This window comes from Chaetura pelagica, unplaced genomic scaffold, assembly GCF_000747805.2.
Source record: "Chaetura pelagica isolate M959 unplaced genomic scaffold, ChaPel_1.0 scaffold59, whole genome shotgun sequence".
Taxonomy (NCBI): Eukaryota; Metazoa; Chordata; class Aves; order Apodiformes; family Apodidae; genus Chaetura; species Chaetura pelagica.
In genome coordinates, this window is record NW_009954416.1 from 291062 (window position 1) to 312984 (window position 21923).

Genomic DNA, 21923 nt, shown 5'->3' on the forward strand with positions numbered 1-21923 from the left:
CTCTTTCATCACCTGTAGGAAATAATAATATATTTTTAAAAACACAAAACACATTAAGAAAAGGCTACCTTACAAGCAGCCAACTGTTTGGATAAATGTCATCCTCAGCCTGACATTTCTTGCTGCTAGTCCTGTGGATAACTCAGCCAGCCGGGGCTGCAGCCCCAGGGGGCAGTAGGGGGAGGAACATAAAGGTCGTTGTGATTGTCGTGAAGGAGATACTTTAAAGCAGAATCAGAATATAAAGTCTTGTAGAAGCTGGCACACAAATTAAAATGTAAATAAGGTTGACAAGCTTTCCAGCAAGACATCAAACTGCCAAAGGGTAATCCTGCCTTCTCCAGGCCTTCTCTGCCCTTCAGGAGCATCCTGCAGCTGATCCTCAGCCAGCAATGCTAGTAACCTCTGGGGGAAGGAGGGCTAGGAAAGTCATAGTGATTCTTAGCAGCTGTCACGTTTGCAATGGTTTCTCTTCAGAGTGTTTCATAATCCTTTTTTTTTCCATGTATTTGCCTTAGAAATTTGGGTTATGCAATCACAATAAATGAATAAACAATAATATGTATAGATACATGCACAAGTATCTACCACAGTCTTAAAGCTATGAAATCCTTACAAGCTTTGTGAAAACAGGGTAATTGTGAGAGCCTATTCCAGGCTTTTGGCATAATTAGAGAGCAAAGAAAAGGAGAAAGATGAGGGGAGAAAAGAGAAGGAGAGTCATTGATATAGGTCATTTGCTGAATTGTATTTAAACTGTAGCAGAAACTAGAAAAGGTTGACAAGGGTGAGAGAAGCTTTTGAAAATGAGGGAGTTGAGGTCACAAGATAAGAAGTCTTGTAATTCTCACAAGAGATTCACCTTCAGCATCCTGGTGTCAGAGAGCTATGTGAGTAATGATGATTATTATTGCTTTTAGAAGTCTGCTTTGATTTGGTTTCTTTTTTTTAACTAGAGATTTAATTCTTTCTATTTTAATATCTGGCAGAAATTGCACGTATTTAAAAACATACGTGTGGTCAACCAGCTATCCCCTTGGCATCCCTTCCCACCTTCTGAGGGGTGCTGCCCTCCTTTACTGGTGCCCTTCAGAGCAGCCTCCTGGCATGCTCTGCTCAGCTAGGCCAGCTGCAGGGCAGACCTCTACAAGGCTGATTTTTGCTTCCCGTTGTCAGTGCATGATACTTACTGCCTGTTGGGAAGCTTTTAGAGGCCTCCTGAGCCAGTCATCTCAAAACAGGAATGGTTTGCTACAGTAATAGTGTCTGCTAATGTCTCATTACAATCAATTTAAATGTTTCAGTTCCACTGAGAGCTTAAAACACATGAAAGTCAAACTAGGCTCATAATTTCAAAGACTTTTTTTTAATGAACTGGACTGTTATGCCCTGTTGAAAGCCTGACTATCAAATATTTTAAAGCTGTGTTTGTAGGGGCATTAGGACCTCCTCTTGTGTATCTTGTAAGCTTGGAACAGCAAGATATTCTCAGTTCTCTCTTTACCTTTATTAAAATAATAAAGGTTTATTTATTGTCTTTTGCAATTTTGCATATGTGCAATACATATTTAATAGTATTACAAAAATTAAAGTATCAAAAACAATGAAGCAAAGGTTGGATGGGGATTTGAGCAACCTGATCTTGTGGGAGGTGTCCCTGACCATGCAGAGGGGTTGGAACTAGATGAACTTTAAGGTCCCTTCCAACCCAATCCAATCTGTGTTTCTATGATTCAGTGTGACCTGCCTTGCTTCCAAAACATTCACATTACATTTTATAGAAAAGAGAGTTTGTTTCACTCTCTTTTGTTCCTGTTATTCTTTCCTTACTCAGCCTTTCTCAACTTGATAGTCTTTCAGCTAAATGGCCTTGTGAAAAGGACAGTAAAAGTAATGATAGCAAATTGCACCTGAAATCATCATGGACCACTCTTCAGCTGGATATCTGATGTACAAATGGAGAGAAATTGGACCCAGCAAGCTCAATACCTGGCAGAAGTTAGGGAAACAGGAAAAAAAAATTTAAAAAAAAAAATAAATTGGAAGGGTACATATATGGAAAGGAAAATCTAATTTATCTGGTCTTCAAAAAAATCATGACCCTGCCAGATCTGGAATGGGTAGAACACTGAAGGCTTTGGGAAAAGGAGAAAAGAGCAGTTAGGCTAAAGAAAAGAAAGCAGGTCTATGTATTCTTTAAAAATTATTTTCACAGTAAATTTAAGAGGGATAGTGGAGAGACAGATGACAGAAAGGAGGAAAGAAATGTGGGGATTAGCCACTCCAGATGTGCCTGGTTCCTGCTGATCCTCCAGTGGGGTTATGGATGGGCACAGGGAGCAGCAAAGGGAATGGAGGTGCTGGGAAGCCTGAAGCTTTGTGGCTTTCCTTGCCCTGCAGGGGCTGGTAAAGCTGCGAAAATCTCTCCTCTACCCACTTCTACCCATCTTCTTGCCACAGCTCTCTGACCCCACTGTTATGCTCATTAGAAACAGGGCTAATCTTTAAGTCTAGTCCCATCAGCAGTGTATCCCCAGATGAGAACTGCTGGGGCAGTGGGGCTGAGACACATAGGTTAGTTTTGTCATAAAATGTAGTGTTTTGTGAAGTTACTTTCTCAGGTTGCAACAGAAATGGTCAAGAGAAGGGGGAACCTGGGGGTTTATTTTTGAGGGCAGGGGACAGAAAGGGCTCATCATGGACAAAAACCCTGTTGTTATTGGCAAGGACAAGGAAGGCTCCTCCTGTACTAAGTGGAGACAGAAGGTCCTGTAAAGGTTGGTGGCCCTGAATTGAGCTGTGGGTGAGCCTCTTTTTAGGGTCCCTAAAAGATTAACCCCAATAGGCTGAAATCAGCCCTTATGAATCCCCTGTCATTGCCAACTTTTAGGTACAGGCTGGGAGAGCAGTGACCAAGAAAGGATCCAGGAGTGGGACTAAATGATGAGGTTCCAGCTCTGTTTCCTTGACATTAATGGTGAAGTATGTCTCTACAGGAGGATGACGATTGACTGCGGCTTTAAACTTAAGGAATGATGGCTCTAGATATTAATAAAAAACTCATATGAGAGTGTAGTCCTGTGAAGAAAGGCAAGCCAGGCAAGTTGCAAAAGTTTAGTTTAACACAGACTGCAGAAATGAGAGAAAAAAATCCTTAATTAACCACTCCTCGTGTAGCTGGGCACTGTCCAGACAGTGCATGAATAGAGAGCTCAGTTCAAGCTGTGAATCTTAATTTGCCTTGTTACACTGGCAGGTGATGACAGTTTTTCTTCAGCCTAATGTTAACAGGGGACAGAAATTGTCTGTCCACTGCAAGATGTTATTTTTTTTAGTGGAAGAATAAAGAGCAGTAGACACAGAAACCTGTTATCTTCTCTCTTCCTGTCCCTTGACTCAGAGCCACCCCCAGATTTGCCTTGAGTTAACCATGTTCTCTCTGAGTTTTCCAGGTAATGTTTCTTTATTATTTTTATATCTTGCCTATGACTAAGAAGGGAAGTATGCAATTTCCTCTGAATTTTCCTACAATCTCTTGCACTTAACTTTTTGTCTATGAAAGAACTGTTTCTTTTTTCTTGTGTGTATGCAGCACCATGCTTTGCCCTAGAAGTCAAACACAGATGAAAAGTTAGCTCATCCTGGAGAATAGCCTGTGCTGAGACCAACCAGCCCCCTTGAACAAGCTAAAGAAGCTGCACAAATATTTTATCCCATTAATTTCTCTCTCTACAGCTAGTACATTGCTGCTTTCCTTAGGAGTGACTTTCACAATAAGTTTAGCCAAAGAAGATAGACAACTATCACAAACATTTTATCAGAAGCAAAAGATAAGATGGATTTATGTGACATTCTTGAAGCTTCAGTGCATTGTGTAAGACAACAGGAAAGTACTGTTATTACACAAAAAGCCACTGCAGCCAGGTTGGTTTGGACATCACTGATCTTGTGTGAATTAGCACAAATTAATTTTCACATTAACCTGCTTACAGCCATGAACACTGCACTAGGTACTAGGGGATTCAGTTAATTACAATAATAATACTTTTGTGCTAATTACAGGGACACACCAAAAAGGTTTCTGTAGCAATACTAACCCATTTTACAGCATGTAGGCCACTGGCAGTAATGAGCTTCATCTGTCCCAGTTGGTACACAGTGATTTTCTTTAAGGTCTCAATTCTGACAGTTACAGACTTTTTCAAAAGGTTTTCACTTGCAAAATCACCCCTGCTTACCTATTTAGCTGTGTTCCCCTCTTTCATTATTTTCTATAATTACTACTAGAGTGTTTCAGTTTGCCATGCTGTTTTCTCATATTCATTATGAACTTGGAGGAATGGTCTTAAAACACAGCAAAACTGCTTCAGATGAGACATAAGGAAAACATGCAGCTGCAGAAAGGAGAGTGAAGCACCAGAATAGACTGTTTGGGTTGATTGAAATGTCTGTCTCTAGAGATCATTCAGAAAAAAAAAAAAAAAAAAAAAAAAGACAGACATCTGTGAAAATACATAATAGTGAGTTATGTCCCCCCAAAACCTTTCTTCTCCCCTCTGGCCACCTCTCTGTCTCCTTTTCATTCTGAGAGCTCAGGTTCATGCTCCAGTTGCAAGTTCCTGATGCCTGGCACCTCTACAGGTGTGTGCTGTTTGTCCTTGGAAAATGTGAGGCAGTGCCATTTGATAAATCCTTTTATCATTATGGTCTAAGCTAAATCATCTCCATTTGCTTTGGAAAGTGCAGACAGTTGCAGATGACATTTAAGAACTTGATCACAAATCCCAGACCATAACATACTCCCAGATTATCTCACCCGAGTTTCTCATTTGATCTCTTTCCTAGAAGAATGTATATAGGAAACTTAAGTAATTCTTTATTCTCCAAGAAATTTCTTAAATGTTTATGTGTTTTGACTATATCTATCCAAACAGTCTCTGAAAGCTGTATGGATGTGACGTTTGTCAGTGACAAATGCTGTTTAATCACTTAAGTCAAGGCATCATCTGTATCCACTGTTTTTTCCTACCTGGATCATCCTGGGCACTCACAAGTAGTGAAGCAGAAAATCAGAGACTATTGTAGAGACCAGTTTATCAAGGCTGTCCAGTGTCAAAATATTACAGACTATCATTATCACATTTTATCAACAACCTCTTCAGGAAAGGAAAAGCTGGTCTACAGATGTCAAATGTATCTTAGGGTAAAGCCATAGACTGCAGTCATGAAAAACTGCCACTGTATTAAAAATTGTTATTTGCCCTCTGAAAATGGCTCTAAAAGAATTTGTCTTTCAAGAGAGCACACGGCTCTGCAATCCAACTGCTGTCACTTGCTGTCAACTGTGGGAAAGTCTGCACCAGCCAAGAGTTAGTGTTTGACACAGCTCCCTTTTTCTCCCTCTCTCCCTCTGCATTCCACATATATATAAATATATATATATACATATCCTCTAGATATATTTGCATTCAGTGAGATATATATATATATTCATTGAATTGATTTTCTGTAAGGTAGTGTAAAGCACTGGTAAACCAGTGATTCCCACCATGTTAGGATAACAGAGCACTAACCTGCTCCAGAGAACAAACAGCTGGTAATTATTGAGGCTGTCATTCTTATTCTGGGATGCTTGTCAAAATCAGGAAAGAATTGAAGCAGCCTAGGTATCAGGTGGGAAGTTTTCATCATTTCCATTTTCTACTTATCTGTAAGCCTTGGCCATAACATGGCTCACCAGCACAGCAGGGAAACAGTAAAGGTCTCCTGCTTTTTTTTTTTTTTACCTGAAGTTTGTGGATCTGGCACCCCTGAGCTGAACATAATTGCTGAAGGTATTGATTTGATTAAAACACTGTAGATAAAAACCTCAAAGGGCTCGATGGTTATTAATAATCATAGACATGCACATGTCAAATTAACTTTGCATTTTCAGTTTTCACTTACTAGAAAAGCTGTAATGCAATAAAATTGTTTACATAGTACACAGGACCAGTGATGGGATAGATAATAACTGGAAGATGTTGTTGTGCTGAGGTTAGGCAGACATAGTTACTCCATCACAGAACAGTGGAAAATTGGCACAGGGAGAAGGAGGGGCCTCTCAAGTGTCTGTTTGACTACAGATAGTGCTTTGTCTGGAAAATGACACCTACAGTGTCCATCAGAAAACGAGAAGAGTGATGACCTTCCAGTACTGAAGGGCCTACAGAAAAGCTGAGGAAGGACTTTTTACAAAGGCTTGTAGTGAGAGGACAAGAGGTAATAGCTCCATCCTGGAAGAGGGGAGATTTAGTTTAGACATTAGCAGGACATTCTTTAGTGTGAAGGTGGTGAGACACTGGAACAGGTTGCCCAGGGAAGTTGTGGATGCCCCATCCCTGGAAGTGTTCAAGGCCAGGGTGGATGGGGCTCGGAGCAAGCTGGGCTAGTGGGAGGTGTCCCTGTCCATGCAGGAGGGTTGGAACTAGATGATTTTTAAGGTCCCTTTGAACTCAAACCATTCTGTGATCCTATGATACAATTCTATGATGAATTAGGTGCATTCAGAAGGACTGGGGATGCAGAAGTCTCTCCTTAGCAGTATGTAGAAGCATGCTTTAAAACATAGATTTAGGAAAAAAACAGGGAGGTACATTCAAATGAGATAAAAAAGTGATATAGTATAGACAGGCAAAGTTTCTTGATGTTAGTCTTTGATAATACATTTCATTTATAGAAAGAGGAACATGACGGATGCAGTATGTCTGATTTTTCAGGAAGTCATTTGATATTGCATGATATGGGACACTGCTATACAAACCAGTGAAGATAAACAGTGTAACAAGGATTTTAAAAGCCAGCTAAAGGAGAGGCAAGCAAACCAGAAAAGACTGAAGTAAAGATTGGATTCTTTATTTAACAAAATACAGATTGGTAGGTGAAGTTGTGCTCTCTCTGTAAATCTGTCATGAGAATCAATATATAATGGGAAAGAGCAATTTACACACAGGAACTGTTTTGGTGCAAAAGCCAATGAGTTGGCTTCAGCTGCATTTATTTAGAAGAATGAGTCCAGTCACATGAGGACTAAAATCTCTGTATGGTCTTCCAACCGTTATGAAATTCCAAAATCTAACTAATTATAAGACAGTACTTGAACAGTTTAGATTTTTTTAGAGTTGAATTTTCTGTGAAAACAGGAGTTGGAATTGATTAAGAAGACCTTTTCCAGCTAAGTCTTTTTATGCCATAAAGGTGGGTTTCTGTGGTTCTGTGAATGATGAGCTCAAGAGTATCTGCAGTAATTGCAAGGCATGTGCTGGTATTACATTGATTTTTCAGACATTTTTTCAGTTTTACATGATCTGATGCTCAAATTAATCAACATTTCAGAGCATCTAGAGAGTCAGCTATAGCCTCCATGTCTAATTAGTGGCCAGCTGCACAACATACATGTTAGAAACCTGGATACCTCATAGCACAGTACTCAAAATATTCCTTATAATAAGCAAAGAGTTATGCAGGGAGCATGAATTATCCCAAGGCAATATATGTATTTGTCTTGTTTAAATTTATTCAGGCTTGTAATGTGCTCAACCATTCTCTGTTACCTATTTGTATTATAAATGGTAATCTGCCTTAATCAGGAAGCTCTAGCAAATTTAATATCATTCTGCAGCTGCTGTCAATATTGCTTCTTAGATCAATACACACATGGGAATATTTTATCTATTTTATTCCTTTCTGCATACTTTTTGTTTGTTTGTTTATAATGGTTAAATGGTAAATGGTAAAAATGCATAGTTTTGTTTCCAGACTTTGCTCAGTTCTTTTTAATTAGTGTCCAAGACAGTCTTAGGAGATGTCTGGCAATATTCTTGCCAGGAAGAACAACACAGCTGAGTATAGGAAAGTGAAGGTTACAGGGGGAAGTAGTTTTTACCTAGCAGATTTGGAAGTCAGGGAGTGAATCATTTATTAATGGTACTTATTCAATCTTAGAAAATTGTATTAATTGTAACAGCAAAACAGTTCAACCCAATGAAGTACCTCCATGTTTATTTTCATAACATTCCTGCCAGGATTCTGGTTGCATTACTGATGGTTCTGATCTCTGCTTTTGCTGGTTTGTCAGGCTATCCTGTTATATGAATAGTTACATCAAGCAGTATTGGTTTTCTTGCTACTATTTCATTTAGCTTATAATTTTTTAATTATTTGTGGGTTTGAGGGATTTTTTTACTGTAGGCTACAACTTTCTTACTGGTTTATGGAATTAAGAAAATCACATTAGCTTCCCCACCACTCTGTTTTCAGAAAGTCTTTTTATACCAAGTGTCTTTTAGGAAACCTTGTTTTATCTCTTCCCACTCTGAGCATAGCAGAAGTTCATGGCATATAAGTACAAAACTGGCATATGATGTCTTAGCTGTGAAAGCTCTTGTGTAAATTTACATGTCTACATTTCCAGTTTTATTTCAAAAAATTTCTTGTGTGATTCCTAGGCAGGAATCCTACCTGATGAAGTAGGATTGTGTCTGTTTTTTTCCCCAACATTTTTTAGTAAGAGGTGGCATCTTCTGCATACTACAGTGCAGAGGAAGATACCACCTGCCTCAATCTGCTCCCAGCTCCATTATCACTGTTTCCTGCCCTCTTCACATTTTCAGGCAGTTTTGTGTCTGGATGCTTTCCAACCTGCATCAATCAGACTCAGGCAGGGTAGTGTAAATAGTCTAAACAGGCTAACCCAGTTCCTTCTGATTGAAAGGTATTTAAGAAAACTCACAGGAACCATGTAGCTGGGGCACTCGGGAGACTTTTGGAAGGGGAGAATTGATGAACAGCTGGAGGCAGGTAGGAATCATTTGCCATCAGAGTCTGAAAAAGAGGAGGATCTGCCCAATGTTGGTACAGGGAGAGTCAAGATCACCAAAATGACCTTCATGTGTTGCCATGTTGCTCTAGAACAGGTCAGCTCTGTATTTTACTTCCTCATGTCATATCTTTAAGAGCTGGAAGCAGGCTAAGCCAGCATCATCATTAAAAAGATGTGGCTAATCAGTATAATATGCTCAACTCCCAGAAAAGAGAAGTACTTTTGGTAAAAAGCAGAAGCATGAAGAAGCAACAAAGCAAAAATAATAAGTAACAATTGCCCTGGGACAATGATTTTGGATAGGAAATTGTGGAAATTGAATGAAGATCCTCCACCACTAGCCTGAAGCAAGGAAACAGCTAAATGAATTAGCTCAGCTATTAATAGAAAATAGGTTTTGTTCCTTTGCAATGTCCTGCATCAATATTTGTTAAAGAAAGAGGATTTCAATGCAGGGGAGCTTTTTACTTTTCACCTTGACAGAGTCATTTTGTGCCTAAAACACCAGAGATATCTGGAAACATTTCTGCACTGTACAAAACAGTACCTCCTACAAAGCTATCAAGGTTAATGAGACATATGTTGCTCTGCTGGGTGAGAATGGCAGTGCAAATTGGATGCCTGGGGTGAAGGGATGTGCCCAATTTTTCCAACATTTCACACTCTGCTGCCAAGACAGACCATGTGTTGTGACACGGTTGGTTCAGATCTGGCTCTCTGCTCTTTGTTTGCCTTGCCCCTTCTTGGACATGCATACCCACAATGTTGTCCAAGATGCTAGCTCAGTGGTGTGAGCTTTGGGGAATTTGAAAAAGTGCCACGAAGAGTCTTGTTTAGTTCCGGGGTGCATCAATTCAAATAAAGGAGGGGATACGTTTTTGAGAATACAGTAAAAATCTGTGCAAGAAAAAGGTTTGTAGAATATTTGAAGAATATTGGCAGGGACAAAAGGGGTGGGGTTTTTTTAAAGCTATTGAGTTCCTTGCAGTTTTCTTCAGTGACTAGAAGAAGCTGCAAGAAATTCCCAGCTGACAAAGCCCAGGCTGATGTTGCATAAACCAAGGATAGGCTTTAAGGGAACTGGCAGATTAACACCTCAGTGGGATACAAGGTCCTTGTCACTCACTAATAGCTTGATTTATTTTAGTACATCTCTTTCATTATGTGGCATGAAGTCTCTGAAACTAAAGCTTCCAGAGACTAATTTGGATTGGAATTATATTCCCCATGACTAAGAATAGAGCACAATGTTAGTCTTCTGAACATATTATGGGAGGAAGATATCTTTTCAGATGTATGTATATTCACAACTAACACAATGTGAGGGCTGTATCTAATGGTGCAACAGATGGAAGAGGCATTATCTTCAGTAATAAAGCAAATGGAAATGAAGTTAGTGGTGATGTTTAGGCAATGATGCCAGCTACCTAACAAATATACAGGTGAAATTTTAATTAGGACACAAGCATAATAACAAATACCTGAATATTGGCAAAGGAAAAACAACTAACCAATTTCAAAGAACAAAGACATTAATGGCTCTACTGTGCTGAAGTTTTAAAGGCCAAAGCAATGGGTAAAATCAGTAAATACACCTGTGTCATTATTTTTGAAAGGTTCCTGGAAGAGTGTGTTGAAAATACTCTAATAAAAACAAGCAGATAGGTCAAACTAATAAAAACTTATATGTTCTGTTCCTCAGTATTGAAATCTGTGTTTTTCATTTCCTTTGAGTGAGCTCAGGGGAGTTATATGACTGATAAGAAGTAGCAGCATAACTTGTTCTGTTGCTCAGTGCACAATGAAAGGAGCGATGCCTTTCAAGCAACACTTTCTCCAATAAATAGTGCACACTATTGCATTGCCTATTGATGGCATCAGTACTGTGTGCATTTTTTCCTGTCAAGTGATGAATTTAGCTGATGTTAAATCTAATTGATCTTTTCGACTGATAAAATAGAATATACCGTATAACATGAGGTACAAAGCCAGCCTTGTCCAGAACTTCAACCCTGGCAATGGCAGAGGAAGGAATAAGAAGCAAAGGTACAGTGAGCTGTACCTAACCATAGTATGTTTCATTGTTTCTTCAGAAATTACCACAGACCACAAATATTTTTTCACCGCCATTAACCTGCTGTTTGATTGCTTGTAACCTCAGACAGCCACAGAATAGAATTCCTAATCATCTAGAAACAAGGTACTTTTAGTAAAAACTGAAACAAAGAAAAATCCTAAAAAGAACACATCAAATGCTAACCAAAAGTATTAGTTCATGTCTTTTTGCACTCTTTCGCTTTTGATGTGTGTTACAGAAGTTTGAAAAGCTTCCAGAGCTGTGGGATGCTAGGTAGCCAGCAGGCATAGCCAAAGACACAGTGTTAGTCTAACATCCATACCTCTGCCTTAGATGACAAGATTTGTGATTCACCCAAGTTCACACTGTGAATCTGGAGAAAAGCAAGAATCAGACCCAGTCCTCTGAAATCTTGATGCTGGTCTCACCTTCCTCTCGCCTCCACATGCAAAACAGCAGTGACTGGGCAACACTGCAGGCAAAGGGCAGAAGCGGAAAACACTCACTATAGGATGGAAAAGTCTTCTTTAAATATTAAACCATTCAGTCAAGATGTCTATGAAGTGGAGGCAGAGGGAGGTAAAAAAATATTTACATAAATAGCATGAATAATGTTACTGTAATAACAGTATCATGCACATTGCTATCTCAGATGTCCAAGGCAATCAGTTCATGACTTGTCATAATGACATACAATGTGTGTTTCCATAAGCAGAACAGAAGGAAACTTCAGAAGGTTTAAGCTGGCCTGAATCCACTGAAATTATGCCAAATTGCTACTGGTGGAGAAGCTGGTGTAGCAGTTATTCCTTTATTATAGTGTCTAGAGTTATTAGACATAGTCCTTTTCGAGGTGATAAAATTCTGCCTCTAAGTAATATGTTCCTAGCTTTTGTTTTGTTTTGTTTTGTTTTTTAAGAAGTGTAGTCTGTTAAAATTGGACACCGAGTTACACTTTCCTTTCATGCTCTGGCAGAGCCCAAGAGAAATATCCTGCCTTTGCCAACCTCCTGCTTGCATTATAGCCATCACTGCTTCACCATTTGCTGAAGTGGGTTAGAGATGCATTATTTTAGAAGCATAAAAGCAGCAATTAGGAAATCCTTTATCATCTGGAAGCAAACAGGGCTGATCTGGAATTACACAGGAAAGCAAATTTTGATACCTGCTGACAAAAAGAATTGCTGTCTCTCTAAAGGCGTCAGCACTAAAAGCATTCAGACTAATAAAGTGATGCTGAACTATTATTTTCACTATTGTATAATACGTCAGCATTTCAGTTACTTAACTATATTTTACTTATCGGATCAAGGCTTTTTCGTTACCATGTTCTCTAAAATCAATCAAAGCTGCAATCTTTATTATAAATTTAAAAGTGAAAAATAACAGCAATATAGTGTAGTAAAATTCTGCAGCTCTTACTCAGAAAAGCTACAGTGTATTTATTTGTCAGAGCTGTTCTTCATTTATATGACCAAAAAGTAGCATCAAGCCATCAGATATAAAATCTCTGTCTTTGCTATTTTTAACTTCAGAAATTATTTGATTTTCACTGTGATTTTCTAAAAACGTATTTGGTTAATTGCATTCATTTTTAGTCTCTAAAACACATCAACTTCCAAGAGATTTCTTGTGTGCTCAAGTGTCATAGCCTTTTAGGCCATTTCTGAAGTGACTTGGAGAATCTGAACCTAAAATTTCAATATACTTCTTAATTTAATTGAAAACTTCTTCCTCCATGTTGATGAAAGGACGTAAGTCACAGCAACACTCATTCCAACTGTCCTAAATGTCTGTGCATTTGCCATGGAGCTCACAAACTCATGATATTTTCCTTCACAGCATCTGGAGAAACTCAAGTGTTGAGTAATGGGACTCACAACAGCTGGTCTGACCCCAGGAGTAATTAGCAGTGTCACAGAATGGTTTGGGTTGGAAGGGACCTTTAAGATCACCTAGTTCCTATGCCCCTGCATGGACAGAGACACCTCCCACTAGACCAGGTTACTCAAAACCCCACTAGGCACTGAAACAGGCTGCCCAGAGAGGTGTTGGAGTCACCATGCCTGGAGGTATTCAAGAAACTTGAAGATGTGGCATTTCAGGGCACTCTTTAATGGGCATGGTGGGTTATTTGTGGGTTGTGTGTTGTTGCTTTTGTGAGGTGTGTTGTTGTGCTTTTGTGTGGTGTGGTGTTTTTAGGCTTTGGTTTGGTTTTCCTTGGGTGGTAGGCCCTTAGATGTCTTTTCCAAGTGTGAAAATTCTGTGATTTTATGATCCAACCTGGCCTTGAACACTTCCAGGGATGGGGTTTCCACAACTTCCCTGGGCAACCTGTGCCAGTGTCTCACTACCCTCACACTAAAGAATTTCTTCCTAATGTCTAACCTAAATCTCCCCTCTTCCAGTTTATCACAATTACCACTTGTCCTCTCACTACAAGCCCTTATAGAAAGTCCCTCCCAGCTTTCCTGTAGCCCCTTGAGGTACTAGAAGGCCACTATAACATCCTCATAACATCCTGTAGTTTTCTCTTCTCCAGGCTGAACAATCCTAAGTGTTTCAGCCTGTCTTCATAGCAGAGCTGCTCCAGCCCTGTGATCATCTTTGTGGCCCTTCTCTGGACTTGCTCCAACAGTTCCATTTCCTTCCTGTGTTGAAGGCTCCAGAACTGGACACAGCACTGCAGGTGGGGTCTCACCAGAGAAGAGGGGGAGAATCACGTCCCTTTACCTGCTGCCCACACTTCTTCTGATGCAGCCCAGGACACTGCTTTCTGGACTACAAGCACACATTGCCAGCTCATGTTCAGCTTCTCATCAACCAACACTCTCAAGTCCTTCTCCTCAGGGCTGTTACCAATCCGTTCTCCCCCCAGCCTGTATTTGTGCCTGAGATGGCCCTAACCCTAGCACAGGACCTTGCACTTGGCCTTGTTGAACTTCATGAGGTTGCCATGGGTCACCTCTCAAGCCTGTCAAGGTTGTCCTCCCTACTCTGCAGCATGTTGACCACACCACACAGCTTGGTGCTGTCAGTGAACTTGCTGAGGGTTAATAATGTAGGTCACCATTTGCTCACCTATTTATCCTTTTAGTCTAATACATAACTTTATCCATTTTTTAAGGTACCAGAGTTAGTTTATTAGATCACTAGTGGATCAGGTAGTGGGTACAACCTTTGCAGATGGATTTTGGTAAGTCAAATTTGACAGATTTTCCCAATGATGCACTCCAACAGCAACACCTTCTTTGTTCTCCCTTTCTTTAAAGGGCATGAAGTTAGTGAAGCAGCTTTAACTGCATTTCTTGTCAGCATGTCACAACCTCAGTGTCCTCGTAATCATATAGGAGCCTTGAAAGTGTTATTTAGATTCAGTGCTGAATTTGAAGGAAGAATGAAATGTTTTTTCTGGACTTTAGCACTGCCACTTATTCACACCTAGCAAATACAAAGCTATTAAGAAACAGCTCCTCTGTTTCTCCTCACTGAGTTACCCTATAGATAAAGAGGTATTAAGAAAAGGGTGGGTTTTTTCCCAGTGAGGAGGAACACCGTAGCAGTTCTGATGGCAGAAATGGAGCATCACCCTTTATGTTTCTGTTCATAATGCAGATGCAACTGTCCCTGTAGTATTCAGGCATCAGTAGACCTAGGAGGACTGAGAGTAAAGAAGCTCTTCTGAGCTGCATTAAATAGTACCTGCATTGATGGCCTTGCAATTTTTGGTCCAGGCATTTGTCAGGACAAAGGGACAGGTTTAGGTTTCAGCATTTTTTCATGTATAAATTTGAAGAAAGGACTGTGCGGAAGTACAGGCCCATGAGTTTGGTTATTTACAAATTTTCTAAGTATTTCAGTCTAAGGGAAAAAACATCTCAAGAATATAAAGTAGCAAAACTATCATTAGTCCTTCAAATTTTTTAATATCAAGCAGAGAGTAAGAGCTTGAGCCCTGAACTCCCATCACCCACCATTTAGTCAGTTTTTAAGATGTGTTGTGGTTTCAAAATGGAAACTGGAAAATTTCTAAGTGGAAGAAGAGAGATTATCAAGTTCAAAAAAAAATTACAGTCAGTTAAAATCAGTTAAATTACAAGAGCACCCTGAAGTCAGAACACAAGTTATAATATCATCACCTGACCAAGCTGTAATCATTTGAGTATCTCATGAACTGGTTTTCAAGTTGCAAATTGCTGGATGCTCTGCTAGAGAGAGTCAGATTTTCAGTCCTCTCTTCTCACTCTCCAGATTGGTGTCTAAATCTGGGAGTTACTCCCACACCTCACATACAGAATCTGCCTGGGATGTGGTTGCTTATTAAAGGGAAAGATGCCATTACAGCTGCTCTGATGTAAATCATTCATATCTTTGTCTTCACCCAGATGTAAAACATCAAATAAGCTGAATTACACTATGTTTACTGTCTTGTTCAGTATACCCACCACACATGAGACCTAGTAACAAGCCTTAGAACTGTAATATGCTGTCTGTATGCAGAGCAATGACACTGTATTAGGAAGAAAAATGTTAGCTTTTTGTTTTTAAGATCACCTTTCCTATTTACCAAGAAGAAATGTTGAATTTGTTATAATGAAATATGAGTTAAACAAAGCTTTTCTGGGAAAGTGATTATTTTCTAAATAAATTCTGGAGTGGGGGGGACAGAACAAATATGACTCACACAGAACAAACTTAAATCCTACGCTGGGATAAACACTACAAAACTAAACTCCACTGTAAAAAACAACACAGGTTTATAGGAGCTTTAGTTCCACTGAGGATTTGGGCTTTTAAATCACTGAGAATATTAAAGATGTACTCTAGGTGAAAGAAATTAGTAAGAAACAAGCTACAGAATAAATCTGAAATACAGTCTGCATGTAGGAGTGTGTCTTCTCCTGTCACACAGAATTTCAGCTGCAGTCAGTGAAGTATGTGGGAAGACTGAAGAGTCTTGTATCACAGCTGTGGTTCCCAACTGATTGGCAAAGTAGCCACGGTCACTTAACAAACTCAGTAGGTAATGCCAAAGGAGCTCAACGGAAGGGGAGTTAAAAGCATCAAGGAAGAACAGAGGGGGGAAAAAAACTAACCAAAAAAGTAACACAAAAGCCCAAATCAAACCACTCTGCTGTGCTAGCTTGAAGGTAGCTAGTGTCTGCACAAAATGGGAGATCTTGGAAAGGTCAGATGTTATTATCCATTGAAAAGTTAAAGGGCACTGAATAAAATGAGTATGTTGTTGTTGCAATCATCTAGACTTTCTGGGAATCAAGCCAGTGTGAACAGCAAATGATCAAACAAAAAAAAATGCTGAGATTTCTACTAGGAGAAAATGAGAGTATTGCTGCATTACAGCATTCTCATGTAGCCCAAACAGCAACAAATGGAGAGCACACCAATAGGTTATAAATGCACAGGAAAGATTTATTTGCTTAAACTGAGAGGTGGTGTAATCTGGTGGGATGTACCTCCATCCTTTAAGGAAGGAAACCCTGTGTGCTCGTTTCACTTCTACTCCAGACTTGCTCTGCACAAATGTAGACCCTGCTTTTGGAGCAGGCAGTGAAATAAAACCTTGAGGTCTGGGGAACATCTCTTCACCAGCATCACTCTGCAACATCTTACTCTTCAAAGTGTCACTGACTCACTGAAATGGATTTTGTACACCCCCTCAAGTTAGAGCTCCAGCTCACATTGGTGGATTTTCCAGGTTTAGGTTGAATTATGACTCTCTGTTGCTGGAGCATTGCCTTTAGGTAGCCAGTTTCAAGGAACTGAGAGAAATTTCAGCTTGTCTCCAAAACTTCAGCTTTTCTTCTTGCAAACCAAAACTCAGCTCATTAGGTCACACATTGAGCAAGGGGAATGTGCCAGCAGGAAGGACCATTGACCAGGATGTGTCCTTTCAAATAGTAGCCTGGCCAAATGATACACCTCTAGCTAAATCCTTGCCCCAGCACTGGTCCCATGTTCCTGATCAGCAGGTTACAATGTTTTACGAAGCTACAAGCAGAGCTATGGAAGAGAACAAGGTGTGGGGGGTGGTTTTGTGCCATTCTTATGCAGCTTTAGCCAGTCTGAAGTTTCTGGGATCACTTACTCAGAAGGCGACCCAGCTATGGATTTGCCTATTTAAAAGAACTGAAGCCGAGTCCTCAATGGGCTGGGTAAATAAGGTAGCTTGTTGCTCATACAAGAACTTCACAGCTGCTTCAGGGATAATTAAACTTTGATATATCTCCTTCAGTTCAGTGGGATTTTAAACCAAATGCTTGACTCACAAGTAACTTCAGTGCATCATCCCACTGCCCCTAACAATGTATTTTATTCATTGGAAGGAGGAATGATCTAGTGGAAAACTGCTTTCATCACCCTTTTTGCAGACTGAAGGATATTTGGCAGCACACTTTAAATCTCCTTTCCTGAAACTGCAGGAGAGAGTATCTAGCTCTTGGACTTTTCACATATCAGTGCTGAAGTGTTCAGGTACCACAATAAAGAGGCCATGTATTTACCTAAGATATTATATTAATGCAAGGTTCTATTAGACCTCAATTTTCAGGACGTGCCTTACACTCATTAATTTAACATTAATTTGCATTTAGCAGCCCTACTGATTATATAGGTCAAGAAAACTAAAATATCTTCATTCTCTGTTATTTTAATCTCCTTAGAGTACGCTCGGTTTGAGGCAAAAATCCATGACCTGCGTGAGCAGATGATGAATCACAGCATGAGTTCTGGGTCCGGCTCCCTGAGGACTAATCAGAAGAGGTCACTGTATGTCAGGTAAGCAGGGAGAGCTTTCTCCTGGGAATATGCTTCCTTGTCTGTGCCTGACTTGATTGTTGTGAGTTTGGCAAGTTGGGAAAGAGGTTTGAGGAACTACGTTGAACTGAACAGAGTCTTAGAAGCACAACATCATTAATGTGAAAATTGAGTAAAGCCCTGTTGCTTAATCCAATCATTTCAAGCTATTTTCAAAGAGCATTATACTTTTACATTGATTTGGTTTTATGAGATGAAGAATTCTTACCAAGTGTCAGTTCTTTTGATACCTGAGCTGAGTATGGTGGTTTAGAGACACATTGTGTTTCTGTGTGAGGTCTTGCCTAGACATGGAGTGACTGGTCTCATAAAGAGCCCTTTTTCCCCAAGACCTTGTTGTTACAAAGCAAGGACTATTATTTGCCATTCTAAATGCATTACAATCTGCTGCTGTCCCCATGCATGTGTTTACCCTTCTCTCAGTCTACGCCCCAAAGAATCTACCATCTACCTAGCAAGATCAAATATGCAGATGAGATGCTAAACAAGCTGATATACATAGCTTAAAAGGGGTGGTGAATAGCATAGGAACTGCCTGACTGTGGGCCGGGCATCAGCAGTGGTCATAGTTTTGCTTTGACTGTGCAAGCCCATTGCCACAGTCATCACGAGGTGAAAGACTGGGTGTCGCCCCTTTGCCCCTGGCAAGGTCCTTGTTGTCACTCCTGCCTTTTGGGACTCAGGGAGACTATGAGACTCTGTGCCAAATACTTGAATAATCTTAATAATTATGCTTCTCTAGGCTTTTCATTCTCCCCCCCCATGCTCTGCATATAATTTGAAATTCCTGACAATCATGAAGTAGAGGGAAGCAATTTGTCAGCCTCCAGGCACTGATAATTATTCATGGGGCAGCTAATTCAGGTGATAAGATTGCAGAGATCCAATTAAGGGTAAATTCTACATTTTGTCATTATGCCCTCAGTGTGAAAGGGAAAGGTAGTGGAGAAGAAAAGGAAAGCTGAAATGTTAACATGGATGGTCTTATTCTAGTGGGCACATGAAGCACTAATTGGTATTGCTGCTAAAAAGAGCAGGGACTGAGGTGTGGATCACTGTTAACAGTGATTTTGTTATGGGCAAGGTCAGGTTGGAAGTGTCATGATTTTCAATGCATCTCTAACCTTCTCTGACCTTTTTAGCTTTGTATTTACTTCTGGAAATATTCCACCTGCACTAGGTTTTCCAGATCAAACACAGAGTGATTTTATTGTCAAGAGCTTTGGTCACCTCCTTGAATTTGGATTTTATTAAAAGCTACATTAATTGGACATGTAGGGATAGATCCAAGCTTACTTTGCCTGAGGTAAGCCAGGAACCCAAAATGTGGGGAACAGTGGTACAAGACGTCCAAGCAGCAATCACAAGTCAATTCAGGTGTACACAGAAAGCACTGACACAGGGTCCTGAACAACTTACTGCTCTGAGCAGCAGCAAAGCTCAGTGACCCCTGTATCAGCATCTCTCTGGTAAGCCCTGCTGAGAGCTGAGGCTTATTAGCTTGCACACGGAGCCAAGCTAATGTATCTGTGCTACACCTGGACTCATTCTTGTGGATGGTGTTGCTCTGTGTTCACCGTAGGAGCCTGGTTTTCTGATAGTCCATGGATTCTTGATAGTCTGTCTCACTAAACTAATCTGCCCTGGTGCTTCACTGCAGGAGTCTTTGATGTCTTAGCTGCATATCTAATTATCACTTCCCAAACTGTAAATGCAAAACCTGTTTTTTTTATTCCAGGGTCGTTCCAACAAATGCCCCAAACTTCTCAAGCAGAAAACCTTAGAAGCCTCAGTCACTTTTTTTTTTTTCCAGTCAAGTCCACACAGCTGGCTGTGCCCAAGTCTGTTTGAGAGGCTCAGTATTTTAGCTGCTATTGGAGAGTTGAGCAGGAGAAACATTCCCTTCAACAAGGGCAAGTTTAGAGTCATGCATCTGGGGAAGAACAGCCCCATGGACCAGTACAGGCTGGGGGCTGACCTGCTGGAGAGCAGTGTAGGAGAAAGGGACCTGGGGGTCCTGGTGGACAGGAGGATGACCATGAGCCAGCAATGTGCCCTTGTAGCCAAGAAGGCCAGTGGCATCCTGGGGTGTATTAGAAAGGGTGTGGTTAGTAGGTCAAGAGAGGTTCTCCTCCCCCTCTATTCTGCCCTGGTGAGGCTACCTCTGGAGTATTGTGTCCAGTTCTGGGCCCTTCAGTTCCAGAAGGACATGGAACTGCTTGAAAGAGTCCAGCACAGAGCCACAAAGATTATGAAGGGAGTGGAACATCTCCCTTATGAGGAAAGGCAGAGGGAGCTGGGTCTCTTGAGCTCGGAGAAGAGGACATTGAGGGGTGATCTCATCCATGTTTACAAATATGTTAAGGGTGAGTGTCAGGAGGATGGAGCCAGGCTTTTTTCAGTGATGTCCAGTGACAGGACAGGGGAAAATGGGTGCAAACTGGAACATAGGAGGTTCCATGTAAATATCAGAAGAAACTCCTTTCCTGTGAGAGTGACAGAGCCCTGGGACAGGCTTCCCAGAGAGGTTGTGGAGTCTCCTTCTCTAGAGACAATCAAACCCACTTGGACACATTCCTGTGTGATGTGCTCTGGGTGACCCTGCTCTGGCAGAGGGGTTGGACTAGATGATCTTATGAGGTCCTTTCCAGCTCCTAAGATTGTGTCATTCTGTGATTCTGTGTTTGTAGTTCAGCAGCACCTGCAGCATTCTGTTAGGCTCTGTTAGTTCAAATCATATACACCAGTTATAAAGGTTGCTTATGTCTACATGAGGCACTAAGGAAAAATAAATGTGGTTTCAGAAATGTGCTTGTTTTCAGACACTGAAATTTTCTCTTTAAGGATAAACTGTTAATAGCCAGGTACCCATGTAAAAAGTCTGGGATTTAGCTGCTTTTTTTTTACTATCATTCTTTCAACTCATGACATTTCTGTTTCAATGGATTATTTTGATCAGCATGTGCAAGAGTCCTACAGAAAAATTACCACATGTTGCAAATCTGTAGCTGTAATGTCAAGTTTATGATTCAGGTTTGCTGTTTTCCCTTCTTTAGGATGTAGTGATTTTGTTGTCCTTAACTGAGTACAAGCATAGTTATTTTTTAGCCAGAAGTAAATAACTATATTCTAGGCAGTGCAAGGAAATAAATTAAAGTCCACATAGGCTGTCATAATTGAAAATAAGTGTCATTATCTGCTCGTAGAAAAGCCAACAGAAAAGAGGCTGAGACAAAATAAAGCTGTGTAAAGATTTACCAGTGGATATGGGGTTCACTGGAAGCAGGGCTTTCTTCCTTACCTTGTCATCTGTGATTTCCCCATTCAGCCCCTACTAAAATAGGATAGCATTTTTAATTGAGATATATGAAACAAGTTATATTAAATAAAGTGAGTTAAAATTTAAAATGGGATGATGGGTTGAATGTAGGACTAGAAGTAGTTGACTGAAAGGAATTAAAAGTCACATTTAATTAGTGCATACAACCACAGGAAAGCAATCAAGAGCAATTTTTTCTGTGTAGAAACTGTATAGCTAGCTGATTGACATGATCTTTTTGTCTGTGCATACTCTGGTGTTTCTGATTTATTTTATTTTTTTTTCTTTCTTTACCCCAGTCTGTCTTTCTCATGCCTCCTGGAATATTTCCTAGGAATTATTCTTTTTCAGTACTAACTGTTCCTATTGTATCACAAACCCTAACTCTGTTTGGGATGTTATCAGGAAGTCCATTACACTAAAAGCAAAGTATAAGGCTTCAGGGGAGGACAGAGCAGTAGGAAATGCTGTTAAATTATTTTGGGAGCCCACATCTTCTTTATCACTAAATCTCTCTTTTGACGAAGGAAATAAAGAAAGTGAAAAGCGAGAGAATAGATATGAAAGGCAGCAAGTTTTATTATTTATAGTTTATTTGTAGGTGACTTCAATAACTGAAATGAGAGGCTAAATATATTTCTGCTATTATCCTTTTTTAATTAATTGGAATTCATCCATCAGCTCATGATTAATGAAGAAAGTAAACAAACCCATCAACAGCTAAATGCTGTGCTATAGACATACATGGCCCCCATGTATGTATACGTATATAGGGTTTTAGTGTTTCTTCTACAAATTCTTATCTTCCTTTTTGTCTTTTTTGGCTAAAGGTT

The 21923-nt window shown here is 40.1% G+C and overlaps 1 protein-coding gene across 1 annotated transcript in view; it reads left to right on the forward strand.

The window, feature by feature from the left end:
* Nucleotides 1-21923, forward strand: part of DLG2 (discs, large homolog 2 (Drosophila)) — a 124690-nt gene that overhangs the window by 13889 nt on the left and 88878 nt on the right. Inside the window, exon 2 of the mRNA XM_010004403.1 lies at nucleotides 17618-17732. Coding sequence (XP_010002705.1) covers nucleotides 17662-17732 — 71 coding nt within the window. The 5' untranslated portion in view covers nucleotides 17618-17661. The remainder of the gene's footprint in view (nucleotides 1-17617; nucleotides 17733-21923) is intronic.